The following is a 16,538-nucleotide window of genomic DNA, read 5'->3' as shown; positions in this document are numbered from 1 at the left end:
CGTGCTGGGGCTGATTTTTAAGGGGATAACTTGTGGTCCTCCGCCATTGTCAAGGTGACGGTAAACGGAGAGGCGCCGCTCAGAAACTGGAGGTGGCCCACGTCTCCAGGGAGGGGAGGTAATTCTTCTCTCCTGATGGCCATAATCAGGCGGCCCCCGGAAGCGGAGTCGGGGACAGGACGTTTGGGGTTGGGGCCACATGGTTGCAGCTGCTGACACGTCTTCTCATGGGCTCTGGAGGTCAGGACTAGTGCTCCTGAGTCTAGAGGGGAACAAGGAAAACTCAGAACGGCTCCCAGAGCCACACAGCTGTAAGAGGTGCAGCTGTAACTCACGGGCCCAGAGGCAGAGCCAGACCCACCGGGTCCCAGCAGCACACGGAGCCATGGGCCAGGAGGGCTGCCCTGTCAGGGGTGTGACGTGGACGGGAGACGGGCAGGGGCCGGGGAGGTGGCGGTGGATGCCACATGGACACTGTGGGGAACGAGCCCCCGTCCATCCAGGGAGGAGGTGTGGGAAGAGAAAGGTCAAAAATGGGCGGGCAGGACTCAGACCCAGCAGGACGAGTCACAGAGATCTGACCACAGAAGGTGCTGGAAAAGCACCTCGCTCTTGGATCTGACGCAGAAAATTAAATATTGACGGTTCGGCCCTGGCATGGCCACCTTCTGGGTAATTCTTATCAGCCTGGGACACTGGGGGAGGAGGAGACGTCCTAATCTTCACCAGCGTGGCCTTTGGAACCACAGTGTTCCCAACACAATGTGGGATTTGCCAAGGGTTTTTTTTTTGTGCAGAATGTGTAATCATTCCAGACCAAAGCCACTTCCCCAAACAGTACCTTCTCAGAGAGAAAAAGCTTAAACAGAAGGGCACAGCAACTCAGACATTTGTCACACGGGCTACGGAGACCCCGGCAAGCCAGGCTGACCTCTCATGTATAAAACATTACCCTACTACCTAACAGGAGACGTAGCATGGAGTCCTCACAACACAAAACCGATGCTGGTTAAAGAGGGTTGTCTTATTTTTGTTTGTCTTTTTAATGATGGAAATGGAAGTAAAGCCCCTCTCAGCCTTCAGCAAGCTGCCCTGCCATGATCAAGGCCTCCTTTTGGAGCCCTGGCCGTGCTTTAAACCACTTACAACCCACCAGTTCCCTGATTAAAACTGTAAACTGTAAACCACTCCATTTAAGGACAGGGAGGTCGGTGATCATCACCGCCATCACAGAGAAAATGGAGGCAGAGGGAAGTCGGCGGCCCCCATGGGTGGGGGGCTCTCTTTGGCCTTAGCAACCAATGAATGAAACCACAAAGAAAACCAGAGTCCATGCCTTCCACGTCCCCAAAAAGTGATCCAAATGGGGACTACAAAGGACACAGGAGGGTCTCTCAAAGAAGAGATCAAAGATCCAGACCATCTGTTTCTGTAATGAAAAAGGGAGGGAGAGACAGACTGAGAGATGGAGAGATGGGTGGGTGGGTAAAGGGAGGGAGGGATGGATGGGTAGTTGGATGGGGGGGTGGATGGATGGGGGAGGGAGGGATAGAGGGAGGGTGAGATGGAAGGATAAATGGATAACTGATGGATGGATAATCTAAAAGACAAATCTCAAAAACATACCTGCCAGGTGGAAAAACTAAGTTACGAATGACATGCCCAGTATGATGCCAGGCACATATGTTCTTTTTTACACGACGCAACACTACACAGCGATCACTGATACATACAGGCAGCGAGCAAGAGGGATTCACACTGAATTTTTTTTTTAATTTTTTTTTTTCAACGTTTATTTATTTTTGGGACAGAGAGAGACAGAGCATGAACGGGCGAGGGGCAGAGAGAGAGGGAGACACAGAATCGGAAACAGGCTCCAGGCTCTGAGCCATCAGCCCAGAGCCCGACGCGGGGCTCGAACTCACGGACCGCGAGATCGTGACCTGGCTGAAGTCGGACGCTTAACCGACTGCGCCACCCAGGCGCCCCCACACTGAATTTAAGACAGTGCTTCTGCTGAGGAGAGGGGGCTGGGCGTGAGGACTAAGGGTGACTTTGACCTTATCGGGCCAAGCGTTTTAATCCTAGGATAAAAAAGTGACAAAATGCTCACCACTGTCAATGATTCATAATAGATAGATACAATGGTATTTATGACATCATTCTTTGTATTGTCCTGTATTTTCAGTTTTCCGTATATTAAAAAAAACAAACAGCATCATACAAAGACGTAAGGCATCTCTCTGCCTCTTGGGGGTCTCCTTGGCTGAGATGGGAGTCAGCCCTGGGCCACACTGCATAGTGTCAAAATTCTTGAAGGAAGAACATTATCACCATCATCTCCATCGGCCCTCTGAATCCTCCTGACTTTACTTTCAGGGCAGAAAATGTGCTCAAGCCAGGGTCAGGTACAACTGATTTTCTAATGAAGTCTACGATCCCAAACAAATTTCCTTTCGGTCAGCAAACGGGCGGGCAGGAAAGAATACATTCCAAGACAGGAAGATCCGGAATCAAAATGGCGGCCTGAAAGACCAACACATTTTTGGACGCGAGAGTTTTTCACCTCCGTGTTGCCTGGGCTACTCGATGACACGTGAGGCCATTTAATGGTGGCTTTCAAGGCACCAATGTGGTAAACACTGGCCTCAGGGGCAGACTTGAGGGATGCTGGGCTTGCCTCCCACAGGAGAAGCAGACAGCTAAGGAAACCACGGGTCTGTCTCCCAGTCCACACAGTGGGGGATTCCACTGAGAGGGAATGTGCAGAAGAGGCAAATCCAGAGGATGGAAAGCAGATGGGTGGTTGCCAGGGGCTGTGCGGCACGGGGAGGGGGGCTGACTGCTGAGGGGCAGAGGGTTTCCTTCCAGGGTGATGAGAATGTTCCAAGAGTAACTGCGCCAACAGGTACACTCATCTGGGAATTTACTCAAATCGGTTGAACCGTGTGCTTCTCATGGGCAAACTGTATAGAAGGAGAATTCCAGCTCAATTTTTGCAAGATATTGTTTCTCCCCTGTACTGAGAGACTGTCGAGACACAGGCATCGCATTTTAAAACTTGTTGACATGCGTCACAATTAAGGACCGTTCGGAAGGCCAGACCACACTCTCGTGCAAGAGTGACACCTCCTCCGATCCCACCGACTTTGTCATCCGGAACCTGTCCGCGGGCCTCCGCCTCCATCAACGCCCCCCTGGCTTCTTGCAGGAGCCTCCTACCCGCTTCTGCTTCCTTCCTTCCTCATGGACCCCACGACCCAGAGAAGCCAAGATCCCCCTTCTCAAATATTAACGAGGTCATGCGCTCTGCACCAAGCCTTCCACAGCAGCTCTGCTCAGATGTCCCCTCCTCACTGGTCAGAGACGAGGGTTCAGATGACGTCATTCACTCTCTCAGTGACAGTGTTCATTCAGCCACACCAGTCGCTGGGGCACAAGGACGCACAAGACAGACCGGGAGCCCCGGCGGAGAGAGACGCTGGCCAAGGAGTCACGCGAGCGTGTACCTGCAGAATCACAGCTGTGCTGGGGGCGCAGGGGAAGCAAGGGCCACGAGGCCACCTCATGGAGGATCGGTGGGGGCAGGGGAGGTGCACCGGGTAAGCATTTGATCCTCATCCTTGAAACCCTAAGGGCTCCTGGGGGAGACCGACAGGACGCAGTGGAACTGTGTTTATGCTACGAGCGTCTCCTGCTGGCTGGGCTCTCCTGGGTCAGGGGGAAAGGCGGGGATACAGACGGCAGGGTGACGGAGGTGGACAGGATAGCCAGGGTCCAAGGGACCCAGAGGGTTGAGAACAGGACCCGGCATTGGACTGGTAAGGCGTCCGGCGGGGATGGACCCCTGCATGCTGGCTCGGACGACAGAATCAGAAGTTCACGGCCAAAACGTGGACAGCAAGGTGTGGCCCGTCCATCGACGGAATGCTCCTTGCCAGTAGAAAGGAGACAAGGTGGATGAGCCTCAAATCTCTTCCACTGCGTGAAAGAAACCAGACACGGAATCGGCATCCTGCATGACCCCATGAACACCGAATGCCCACAACAGGGCGACCACAGAGACACGACGCAGGGTAGTGGACGCAGGGGCTGGACGTGGGCGAGGACGAGCTGCGGGCAGGCGGTGAATGGGAAGATCCCCGACGCAGAGGGCGGTGACGGCTGCACGACTCAGCAAATTCCCTGAACGTCCCTGCGTGGGTATCCTTAAGAGGAGTGCCTCTTACGGCTTATAAATTGTACCTTAATAAAGTTGTTTTTTCAAGGCTAACCACTAGCTGAGAGGGGGAACAGCAGTGGGACCAGGCGTGGGGGGTTGGAGAGAGAGGAAGGGAGGGTCCTGGCACCCCTTTCAGGCAGCGTGACCTTTCAGCTGAGCAGCTGTCAAGGGGGTGCAGTCCGGCCCCCGGGACAGAGGTCAGAGCTGGAGGTGCGGCCGTGGCTGTGGCCATCCGTCGCTCAGACGTGGTAACTGAGGCCCTGAGTGTGGGAAGGGCATGGAGTGAGCCCTGGGACTCCCGAGCTTCATGTGAGAGTTAAATAGAAGGTGGGAATGTCTAGGGGAGGGGAGGGATTCCCAGCAAAGGAATCTGGTTTGGATGGGAGACAAGTCTTGACAGAGCTGATCCACTCAGGGCCAGAGTGCTGCGGAGAGCCAGGCAGGGGGATCCCCAACCCAAGCCCCCTCCGGAAAGACGGGCCTAGGACACACTTCCGTGAAGGGGACCTGGGGGGCGGCTGGTTTCCAGAAGTCCGGACCCCATGCGAGAAGACACCAGCGCTCACCTCCCGAGGGGCCAAGTGAAAGGAGTTAGCACGTGCCCAATGACGCGCTCAAAAGGAGCTCTGCGAGGTAGGAAGCCATCCCTGCCCGGATCTTCTAGAACCTTCCGTCACGATGGACGGTCTCTGTAGAACGAGAGGCCAGTAGGGAGCACTAGGGGCTCAGAAATTGCCAAGACGGGTGAAGAAGTCCTAACATTCAAAATCACAGGAACCTCAGACACGAAAAGCAAATGCAGTGGTGTCTCTGCGAGAAAAGGTAAGGAAGGGATTAAAACCTGGGGAAGGTGGGACCTCGCTGCTCCGGGAGTGCTGTTTTGACCCTCAGTGTTACGCAGAAGGGCCAAGGTCGCTTGGAAACCAAACAGTCCATTTGGAAGCAAGTGATAGACAGTGGAGAGTCCCGGTCAGCCGATGCGTGCGGTGGGGAGGCGGGAGCCGCGAAGACGCGACGGGCTGCTGCTTTGGTGGAGGAGGTTCGAGTGACTGACCGTGGGGGAGACAGAGAGACAGGATGGATGGATGGGTGGCGCCGAAGTGTCTTCCAGGGGGTCAGGACCACGGCCGAGATGGTTTTTCCTACACGAAACACCAAAGCTGGGCACACTTACATAATAAATGGAAGCATCTACGAAGCGGAAAAGGAGAGACGCGCTTCCCCACAGCTTCTGCCAGGAGGCGGCCAGTCCCTGCGCCTCCGTGGACCCGTTCAGACGGGCGGCAATGACGGACACGTGGGCTGGCAGCCTCCACGGAGTGACTCGGGGCCAAACCCCGAGGCGGCACTGGGCGCACCCGAGGAAAGCACGACACGGCCCAGCCCCGAGCTCCTCCTCGTGACGGGCCACTCGGTGCGCGGCAGAAACCGGACCGCCATGCGCCCGGGGCCAGCTCTGCTCCCGCTTCCAAACCCACCTTCCCCGAAACTATAAATCACAGAAGGACTGCAGTTTGTGCTGTTTGGGGCACATGCCACTGGCTTAAAAGGCCGGGTTTGCTGACGGGTGTAGCCTTGGGGCCCACAGTGAGCCCCCCGTGCGTGTGCGGCGGCCTGGAGCAAAGGGACCCTGGTCACCGTGCCCCAGGCCCACCCGGACTGTGCGCCTCGCTCCAGGGGGCCTGGGGAGGGGCTCCTGAAGGCAGGTGAGCCCTGCCGGGGGCTCCCGCTCAGAGGCGGGGAACGTCATCCCACTGCGGGGGGGAGACTTAGGACCACAGTCACTCTGGGAGAAGAGACAGGTCCAGACGCCCCTGGGGTGGAAGAGGGACAGCCTCACAGCTCCTGGAGACACCACCTCCCCTCGGGTGGGCAGGCACAGGGGTGACAAACCGGCCACGGCAACTCGCACGGCTCCGCCAGGCAGGATTCCAGGGTCCGGCTCACGTCCCCTGCGCAGGACCCGGCCTGGCACGGTCTACACGCGGGAACAATGGCTGCTTTGTTGCTGGAGCTCACACCCGTGGGAGTTGTGCGCTCAGCCTCCAGGGGCTTTGTTTGCTGAGAACAAAGTGAAGACAGGTGATCTTTAGAAGGTTCCGGAAACAATCATACTCTTGGGAGTAGAGACCGAACCCTGGCGGACCTTTGTAACTGCGGGCCTGGAGAGTAGGTGTCTCTCCATCGGTAATTCTTGACAGGTTCCCGAAGCAGAGCGGTCAGAATCCCGGGGTGGGGGGGAAGGGTGGGGGGAGGCACAAGTCCCCCACGCCACCCGCCAGGAAGAGGTCATGGCAGGCAGAGGCGGGACTCGGGCTTCCAGGCAGGCTCCCACTGCCCTGTGTCCGCCTGACCCGGCGTCGTGTTGACCTCTTCAATGTCCCACACCCCTTGCTCACTATCCGTGGAGCGTATCTCAACAGCCGTGGACTCTCTCTCCGTTGCCACCAGTGAGGGCCTCCCGGGTGTAGACACTGCCAGCTGTGACCAAGGAGACCGATCAAGGTAACAGAGGTTTAAAGGGCATTTGCTGTCGCCTGGTCCCGCCTGCACGGCCAGCCTGCACAGGCCCGGCTCGAGACCTTTGGTGCTGTGCCCCAAAACACGGGCGGACGGTGGGGGATGTGACCCCGAGCGTCTCAGATGCACCCGACCCCGTGCCGCGCCTTCTGCAAGGCCGCCCGCTGGCCACAGCAAACACCAGCTTCTGGCAGGTCTGGAGGCTGCAGGCCGTTGTGTCCCAGGCCACCTGCTACTCACCTGTCAACTGGGACCAGGAGGGCGTCACGGGGCCTTGGGGCACGGGTGACGTCCCGTCACTTCGTCCCATGGTGGTTACACACTGTGCTCACTTTGTGTGTTTAGTAAGTACGTCAACAACACAGCCCACGTCAGGTTGTTACACAAACTAACTGAAATAACACACATCATGCGAACTGTTGGGGCTTCATCAAGATAAAAAAGCTTCTGCACAGCGAAGGAAACACTCAACGAAACTAAAAGGCAACCGACAGAACGGGAGGAGATATTGGCCAACGACATATCTTTTTCTTAAGGTCTATTTTTGAGAGACAGAGAGAGACAGAGCACAAGCGGGGGAGGGGCAGAGCGAGAGGGAGACACAGAATCCGAATCAGGCTCCAGGCTCCAAGCTGTCCGCACAGAGCCCGACGTGGGGCTCGAACCCACAAACTATGAGATCATGACCTGAGCCGAAGTCAGATGCTTAACCGACTGAGCCACTCAGGTGCCCCTGCAAACAACATCTCAGATAAAGGGTCAGTATCCAAAATCAATAAAGAATCTATCAAACTCAACACCCCAAAAACAATCCAGTGAAGAAATGGTTAGAAGACATGAATAGACACTTCTCCAAAGAAGACCTCCAGATGGCCGACCGACACACGAAAACATGCTCCACGTCACTCATCATCTGGGAAATGCAAATCAAAACCACAGTGAGACACCACCTGCCACCGGTCAGAATGGCTCCCATGAGCAACTCAGGCAACAACAGATGTTGGCGAGGATGCGGAGAGAGAGGGTCTCTTTTGCACTGCTGGTGGGAATGCAAGCTGGTGCAGCCGCTCTGGAAAACAGTGTGGAGGGTCCTCAAAAAATTAGAAATAGAACTACCCTACGACCCAGCAATCGCACTACAAGGGATACAGGTGTGCTGTTTCGAAGGGGCACATGCACCCCAGTGTTTACAGCAGCACTGTCGACAACAGCCAAAGGATGGAAAGAGCCCCAGTGTCCACAGACTGATGAAGGAATAAAGATGTGGTTTATACACACAGTAGAATATTACTTGGCTATAAAAAAGAGGGAAATGCCGCCATTTGCCACCACGTGGACGGAACGAGAGTTTCTTACGCTAAGCGAAATAACCGACCCAAGAAAGACAAGTACCGTAGGACTTCACTCATATGCGGAATTGAAGAAACAAAACAGAGGAACAGGAGGGCAGGGAGCGAGAGAAGAAAAGGAAACAAACCTCAAGAGACTCTTCATGACAGAGAACAAACTGAGGGTTGGTGGAGGGAGGTGGGGGGGGTGGGCTAGATGGGGGAGGGGCGTTAAGGACGGCATGTGCGCTGATCGCTGGGTGTTGCACATAAGGGCGAGTCACTGAATTCTGCTCCTGAGACCAACATCGGGCTGTAGGTCAACTAACTAAAATTTCAATAGTAACGAAAAAAGGACGGGACAAAATTGTGCACACAAATTTAATAAGCAGCATCGTGACAGGAAAACAAAAACACCTTAATACACTGGCCCACGGTGCCGTTACGGGACCTGGGGTTTCCCCCCGAGGGAATGCGTCTGCAGGACATTGGGCATCAGGACGGGAGGGAGCTGAGGACGGTTCACCCACACGCAACCAGAACACCAGAAAGACAGCAAGTTTCTGCCAAAGTGGACACGCCAGGCAGAGGCAGCCCGGAGACAGCAAAGACATGCCACAGAGGAGACAAGGAAAATATGCGGGAAGGCACGCGGGAATCAGACACGCATTCGTCCAGAGTGAGCGCGCCCCAATTAAAAGAAGGAAGACCTACAAAGGGCAAAGAAGCAGCCAGAAAACCTAGTAAAACCACCAAGAGCTGAAAAGAATAGCTTTCAAGATGGGCCCACGCAGGGCTGCGAAATCAAACAGAAATCCGAAATCACACAACCACATTCAATCAGGGATCGCAGAACAGAGTGGGTCCAAGTGGCAACACCATAAAGGAGGACCCGAGAGAATCGCAGAGGACAAGGAGGAACCAGCGATGAAGGCCGTCAGAGAAAAGGCAGACGGAGAAACCCAGGTGACGGCGATGCTGTCCAAGAAACACAGAGCCCAACCGGCAACGCGGAAACCCAGACGGCGTGTAAGAAAACCTCCCAGAAACGAGGGGCAAACAGAATCTGCAGGTGGGACGCTTTTCCGGGAGAAACAGAACGGCCGGCACCAAACACTTCCCGTAGGGGAACCGAGGCCACTTCGTTAGGGAGCCGGTTAAAGAAGGAAAAACTCAGGTCACCGACGGGACGCAGCCGAGCGACGTCCCCCAAGCTGTGGGGTGAGGTGGGAAGGAGTCTTGCCTCCGACGGCGCACGGAGAAATCGACATGAAAACCACAGGGACACACGCACAGTCGATGCTCCTTATTCGCGGATTCCACATTTGGGGGTCTGCCCGCTCACTAACGTTCGTCTGTGTCCCCAAGTCAGCATCCGTGGCTCTCCCGTGACCACTTACGCAGCGGCCAAGCGTTTGTGGCGTCCGATCTGCACGCTCCGGGCAAGGTAGAGCGAGACGGCGACAGGCTTTTTGGTTCATTCAGCTCATCCTGCGTCCTGCACACCAGAGTCCTTCTGGGCCCTACTCAGGGCCCGTTTTTGTGCTCCTGCTGGTGATTTTGTGGTTTCCCACGGTCGGAGGCACAGTGCAGAGATGGCGCCACGCGGTCTAAGCACAGGACGGCCACGTGCACCGTGTGCTTCTCCCCTGTGGCACGAGCTCCGTCCAGGCGTGAGCGGTGGCACTGTCGGTGTTCAGGGTTCATGAGTCAAGGGCGTGTATTAAATAAAACATCTTCACACACGAATACACATAAGCAAGGCTACGTACGGACCTGTGGACGCAAACGTGGTGACCACAGGCCTGCAGGAAGCCAGCGCCCCCTACAGCAGCACCTCAGGACTCGCTGCTTCGAGGCGACGTTAGAGCCCAGGACTGCCGCAGGCCGACAGCACGGCCACCGAGGAAGCAGGGCCATAGGAACGCTTCCTGAAAGGCACCACTGGACAGTTACGTCCCTCCAGTTAAGAGGAGAATAAAATAAACAGAACTACAAACAGAAACAGCTGGCTGGTGCTCCCCCTGGAAGCCAGACCAGACCAGGAGGCTCCTGAGCTCTGAAGCGGGACAGCAGGATGGACGGTGACAGTGAGCAGACAGGTCTGCACCCACGAGGCTCGGGAGGTGGGGGAGCAGAGGGGGGTGCGTGTGCGTGCGTGTGTGATGTGCCCGTATGTGTGCCTGCGTGTGCATGTGTGTGTATGAGTGCACGTGTGGGTGGGTGTGCACGTGTACATGAGTGTGCATGCATGTGCCTGTACGTGTGTGTGTGTCCGTGTGCATGAGTGTATGTGTGCCTGCCCATGTGTATTTGTGTGTGCGTGAGTGTGCACATGTGTGCACGGCTGCATGAGTGGGCATGTGTGGGTGTGTGCACATGTGCATACGTGTGAACATGTACCTGTGCGTGTGTGTGCATGTGTGCACGTGTACATGAATGTGCATGTGTGTGCCTGTATGTGTGTGCGCGTGTGCATGAGCGTATGTGTGCCTGTACATGTGTACTTGTGTGTGCGTGAGTGTGCACATGTGTGCACGGCTGCATGAGTGGGCGTGTGCGTGTGGGTGTGTGCACATGTGCATGCGTGTGAACATGTGCCTGTGCATATGTGCGTGTGTGTACATGAGTGTGCATGTGTGTGCCTGTACATGTGTGTGTGCGTGTGCATGTGCATGAGTGTATGTGTGCCTGTACATGTATACTTGTGTGTGCATGAGTGTGCGTGTGTGCACATGTGCATGAGCGTGCGCATGTGTGTGCGTGTGCACACCTGTACAACCAGCTCCCCGTCTGTCACAACACCAACCTCTTCCTTCCTAGGCTCAGAGCCAAACTCCGTTTCCCAGCCTCCCGTGCAGTCAAATGCAGCCTCCGAGGAACCAGGACGGTCGGGGAAGTGACGTGTCCCAGTTCTCTACGCCCTCACCCTCTGGGCAGGTCAGGGGACCTGGGGAGGGCTCCAGAGCCCAGGGGCAGCCCGGCCACTGAGCGGAAGGGGTCTGGGTCCCTGGACGACTGTGTGGAACAGAATCTCTGTGTCCTCATCCCCGTCGGTCCAGCAGGCTGGTTTGAGAGAAAGAAGTCCAGCGTCTCCGTGTTAAGCACCTGATGTCTGGAAGTCTGTTTATTGCTCCAATTAGCTTAATTTACCCCAACGAGATGAGAGCGTGCCAAGTTCCTTATGGTAGGAGAAAAGGAGGGGAAAACCGTAATCAGGGACAACAACGAAATCTCCATCCTTCCAGCGTTTCATAATTGTTTACGTTAACGGATTGATTTGGAAAGAGTCTCCTCCAGCCCAGGAATTGCTCAAGTTCAGCACTTCCTTCACTGTCTTTCTCTCCTCTTATGTTAACATAAAACCACGCGACGTTGGTTTGCCAGCGGCCCGTGTTCCCCGACCCGCTTCCGTCCATACGCACAGACCCCGTCACCTGTCACCTTCCGGAGAGTCGCGTGCAGGATGTGACCCAATGCTCGCTGCAGCCACTCTGGGGCTGGTGTCCGTGCTTTCCCAACACCTGATGTCTTTATAAGGAGTAACTTTTGTAAGAGATGGTAAACGACGCAGAAGACAGAACGCCTCAACGCCATCCTGCCCTCCTGAAAGCCACACCTGTGTTGCCGGGCGGCCCGCGGCCTGCAGTGCCGTGGGATCCACTCTGGAGCATCTTCCGGAAGGTGCGGCGTCTGGCTGACCCCGCTCGTGGGCGACAGGTCAGCAGGATGCACCCCAGCACCCCCAGGCCTGCTCTGGAGAGGACAGTGTCCTGCTGGAGCTGCTCCCCGCAGACAAGGGGAGACCCCGCGCTCCGAGGTACTGAGCCAATGTAGCAGACCCCACGGTGCCGGGAGGCGGGGGCCTGACGTGCGCAAAGGGGGAGACACCGGCCACTTCCTCTGATCCTGAGAGGACCCCCTCCCCACCGCGGCCTCGGCCCGGGGACTCTGCTCTTTAGCACAAAGGGTGGACGCAGAGCTCCGGGCCCGCCCCCCCGAGCACCCCACAGGCCGTCCACACCACCCGCTGCTCCCGCTGCCTTCAACCTGAAGCGCGCAGGGTCCACACCCGCACACGACCGACAGAGACGAGGAAAACAGAGAGCGTGAGATGACCCACATCTCACCCGGGTGCCCCCTGAGTCCCACCCCAAAGGGGAGCCCAGGAGAGAAAGGGCTGTGCTCAGAGACCAGGTCACCGGATGCACGGATACAACAGAACTGTCGCCACTGGGTGCACCTGCTCGGCCTGGCCGTGGGTCTGCCAGCCTCTGACCGCCTCTCTTGGTGTCACCGTGTGCCCCAGACTCCGCCCGGCCCAGCCTGACGGGTGCCCCGCGCCCCACACCCCACACCCCGCACCCGGGGGTGCTCACGGTCTCGGGTGACATATTCCGCCTCCCCCACGGCACCAACGCCTCACGCAGCGGCTCCGACAACCCCAGCCCCGCCCGTGTCCCCACGAGCCGACCCTCCAGGCAGCGGCCACACAGGCAGGCCCACCAGCAAGGGCCCACGGGAACCAAACGAGCACAAGGCAGGGCACACGCCGGGGCCGGGGCCAACGAGAAGCCCCGAGGGCTACCGGGGCCACCCCAGGTATGGGGCCCAGACCCTGAGGGACAACTGGGAGTCGGCAGTGGGCGGTGCAGGGAGGGGCAGGCCGGACAGAGCTAGCACGGCCTGGCAAGCGAGAAGGCGCACGGGACCCCGGGGGCCGCGCCGCACTGAGCACAGAGCAGCGGAGGAAGAGGCAGGGCCCCCTCGGGTGCCGGAGGCCCCGCCTGCCCACGCGTCCGCTGTGTGCATTTCCTCGGCAAGGCTGGTCCCCGTGCCCTCGAGGCCTGGGCTTCCCCGCCCCCCAGCACACAGCAGGTGCTCAGCAAGGGCACCGAGGTGCCGGCGTGCCGGCGAAGGCAGCTGATGGAGGAGGGAGGGCGGAGCAGGCGCACGCGGTGTGGGGCGCCACCAGGACGGGCCGTGCAGAGGCCGCCCGCAGGCACGCTTGGCATTGACCGAGACAAGCAACGGGGCCTACCGTCTGCTGCAGGTCCTGGATGAGGATACGGATCACCACCGCGTGGCCCTGGCTCTCCTCCATCTTGGGGGCGCTGGGCTTCTCCGCCGTGGCCCGGATGGTGTCATAGATGGTTTCTTCTTTGGAGCTGTCCGACTCCGACCCCACGGAGTAGTCGGAGAAGCTCTGGGCCATCTCGTCCTCGCTGGACGTCGGGCTACGCGGCATGGCTGCCCTGCGTCTGTAAGGAGGGGGAGAAGGAGAACAAGGAGGCAACGTGAAAAGGACAGGCAAACCCCAGCGCTCGCGGAGGCTGGCGTCCCGGGTTCACGGCCCTGCACGGGAGGCTGGGCCACCGTTGAGTGATGCACAGACCTCCGAAGGCGGGGAGAACTCGGCACCCCCAGTGCTCTCCGGAACCCCGGGCCAGGAGGCGGCCAGGACCCGCGTGGGGGCCCACGGGCTCTGCCCAGAGCTGGGAAACCCGGCACGCGGAGGGAGCCCTAACTAGCGGTGGCCACGACCAAAGCTCACGGGGACTAACCGAGGAGCCCCGGGGGCAGCTGGAAGCCTCCCAAGGTAAGGAAGAAAAACTCCCTTTTGTCTTTCTATCAGGACAGGGCAGCAGGAGAGGAAGAAACGCAGGCTCGGGTCACAAAGGTACCAAGTTCATGTCGTAATAACCCCTCTGCTTCAAACACAGAGCAACGATAGGTAACTGCAAAAACAGAACAGAACAGAAAGGCAAGGCCAGGCTCACAGGGGAGATCGTCCCGCGCCCAGGACTCTGGCAGAGCTGAAGTCATGAGCAGGCTGATGCGGGGAGACCCGGGGGTCCCCAAAAGTCTGTGGCAGCTGGAAGTACAGCCTTTGTGCCACCAAGCAGAGGCTCCCCAGCAAAGACCGGGTCGGGGCACTGACTGGCCCTCGGACCACGGCCGCTGAAGGGCAGAGAAGGATGTAGACGTAATTCTGGGAGCAGGCTGCCAAATGACGCCCCCATCCTTGTGGGCAGGGCTCCGGAGAGGTGAGGACAAAAGCCAGGGGGAACCGGGGGGTGCCGTGCCAAAGCAGCCAACACCACTTGTACGTGAACTCTGTGAAAGAGGTCAAGTCCCTGTGCACACGGAACGTGGGCAGGTTGTTCCCTGCAAAATCGGGGCTGTCCTGAGCACCCAGGGACGTAGGCCACCCTGACTGTTCAGGGACGGCCTGGTTAAGTCCTGGCGTCTTCCCACGGAGGGCACAGCTGTGAGCGTGAAGGGCCCCCCCCCACACGAGGACCCCACACCAAATACCCAGCCATTTGCAGGAGGGAGGGGGACAGAGCAGCACGCCTGCCATCTGGCCCAGGCTCCAGGCCCGGCAGGTGCTGGGGTGTGTGGCCCCCGCTCTCGTGTTTCGTGACCCCGGGAGGCTCAGGAAAGCCCCAGGTGGGGCACAGATCACCCAGCGTCAGCTCTGTGTTCATCGTGGGAAAACCGGCTCGCACTGTTTACTTCCAGAGTTCGTTTAACGACAGCAAACACCCTGTGGAAGGTTCCACTGCTCTGCCCGTGGGGTCAGTCCTGGGGCACAGGCGGCCACCAGGGGCACCCCCCCAAGACTTTCCCGGGGTCACCAGACACCCAGGTACACAGGAGGCCCAACAAAGCAAAGAAGCCCCTCCAGAAACGCACCCCCTCGCCAGGGGAATGGAGAGGCCCTGACCAGGGTCAAGGGCTCCTTACTGCCCAGCGGGTCTGCACCGTCCTTGGGGAAGGGGCCACCACCGCGTGGCCAACAGACCCTGTTTTGTTTGGCCTGCGCGGGGCTTTAAATGTTTGCAAACCTAAGGATTTCATACGAGAAGCCAGATTTCTGGTTTGTGGTGACCATCGGGAGGCTCAGGCAATGCTGGGGACAGCGGCGTGGGCCCCAGGGGGCTCTCCAGCTCTGCCCCGGGCTCTCCTGGTTGGTGGCAGTTACCTTCCGGCCCTCGCACCACGAGTGCGAGAGAGAGTCCGACCAGAGTCATCTCTCCCTAGACCACCCGCAGAGGGTCACCGGGCCAGTGACACGATCGCCCCAATCACCCAGGAGGATCCTTAGTTTTCGGTTAAAATCCCCAAAGTTAACGCCAGCGTGATTCCGAATTAAAACGTCAGAGCCGATGGGTCTTTTCTGTGGTCACTGCCAGATGTCTCTGTGATTCGAGCTTCCCGTTCCCCCATCCAGAGGACTGTAAAATCTGGTCAGAGGCAAGAGGGCTGTGGCCGGGGACAGGACCTGGGTGTCCCTGGCTCCAGCCTAGCAGGGTCCCCAGCAGCCCGGCCAAACTGCAATCATCATCTCCCCAGGCAAGAAAGAAGAGCCTAACGTAACTGTACAGAATACCCTACGCACGGCCTTTGTGATACAGAATAGTCACAACGAGGGTGCAGAAATCATCCGATAACGTACAGTTATTTCCACATCGTGTGCAAGTAATCATAATGTTATAATAAGTAACACAAGCGTTCGCTTGTAAAGACATCGTATAGTTGCACACACATCACCACTTGCAACTATGTCCCAGGTTCCGGAGACGTGTTTCCTCTAGAAAAGCCGCTCTTCGTCCTGGCTGCAGAGAAGTCATCCGGAGGAGTTTCAGAACAAGAGAAGCACCAGAATTTCTGGGTGGATCGGTCGGGACGCGGTCTCGGCAGCTCCCCAGGGGACCATGGCCGCACCTAAAAGAGCTCAGCGGGGCCACAGGGGCGCAGACGTAAACCTGCCTTTTCCCGGGGGTGAGGGACAGCGGGGAGGCGCGGCATTCGCAGCCTCAGCGGTCAGAGCGGACACAGCCGACGGGTCCGTCTGTCACTCGGGGTTCCCAGGGGGGGCCGCTTCCTGCCCTGACGGGGGTCCGATAAAGAACTACATCATCCCCTCCTCACCGCGTGCCTGTGCTGCTTCCGGACCCTGCAGGGACCAAGAGACACAGAGAGGACACAGCGAAGGTGGCCTCCCACTCACAGGACAGCAGGGCATCCCTGTCTGACGGGCAGGGACGCCGTCAGGTTTATGGGAAGCCAGGCCCAGGTGGAAGCGAAGGGGGCCGTCCCGGGCCCCCCGGGCCCACGAGCTCTCCCCATGAAGGATGGGCACTTGCCCCAGGGGCTCGCGGCCGGGCCTCGAGGGGCAGCATCCGCAAGACGGGCAGGCGGAGAGCCCCCAGCAGAAGCGGGCACAGTGCACGCCCGTCTGAGACGGTTCAAGGGCCGAGTTACTTCCGCGGGGGGCTCACGCAGGAACCCAGCCCCGCTTCCTAAGGTGGCGGCCAGGGCACTGCTCCCCATCTACGCCCGCCCTGGCTCCCTTCCTCGAAAGCCCTCCGCAGCCTTGATGTGAGTTGCTCCCCAGGGTCACCTTGCTCGGGGGACACTTCAGCGTCCGTGTGCACGGGGGCTCTGTTTATTCGTCGCCA

The 16,538-nt window shown here is 58.2% G+C and overlaps 1 protein-coding gene across 1 annotated transcript in view; it reads right to left on the bottom strand.

Moving 5' to 3' along the window:
- The window catches only part of SHANK2 (SH3 and multiple ankyrin repeat domains 2), a 497,644-nt gene that overhangs the window by 413,246 nt on the left and 67,860 nt on the right, over nucleotides 1-16,538 (bottom strand). Inside the window, exon 2 of the mRNA XM_086676620.1 lies at nucleotides 13,112-13,331. Coding sequence (XP_086532746.1) covers nucleotides 13,112-13,318 — 207 coding nt within the window. The 5' untranslated portion in view covers nucleotides 13,319-13,331. The remainder of the gene's footprint in view (nucleotides 1-13,111; nucleotides 13,332-16,538) is intronic.

The sequence above is a fragment of the Puma concolor genome, chromosome D1, assembly GCF_028749965.1.
Source record: "Puma concolor isolate L17-30 chromosome D1, mPumCon1.1.hap2, whole genome shotgun sequence".
NCBI classification, from domain to species: domain Eukaryota; kingdom Metazoa; phylum Chordata; class Mammalia; order Carnivora; family Felidae; genus Puma; species Puma concolor.
Note: the sequence above shows the minus strand (reverse complement) of the source record. Positions and strands in the feature narration are given on the sequence as shown.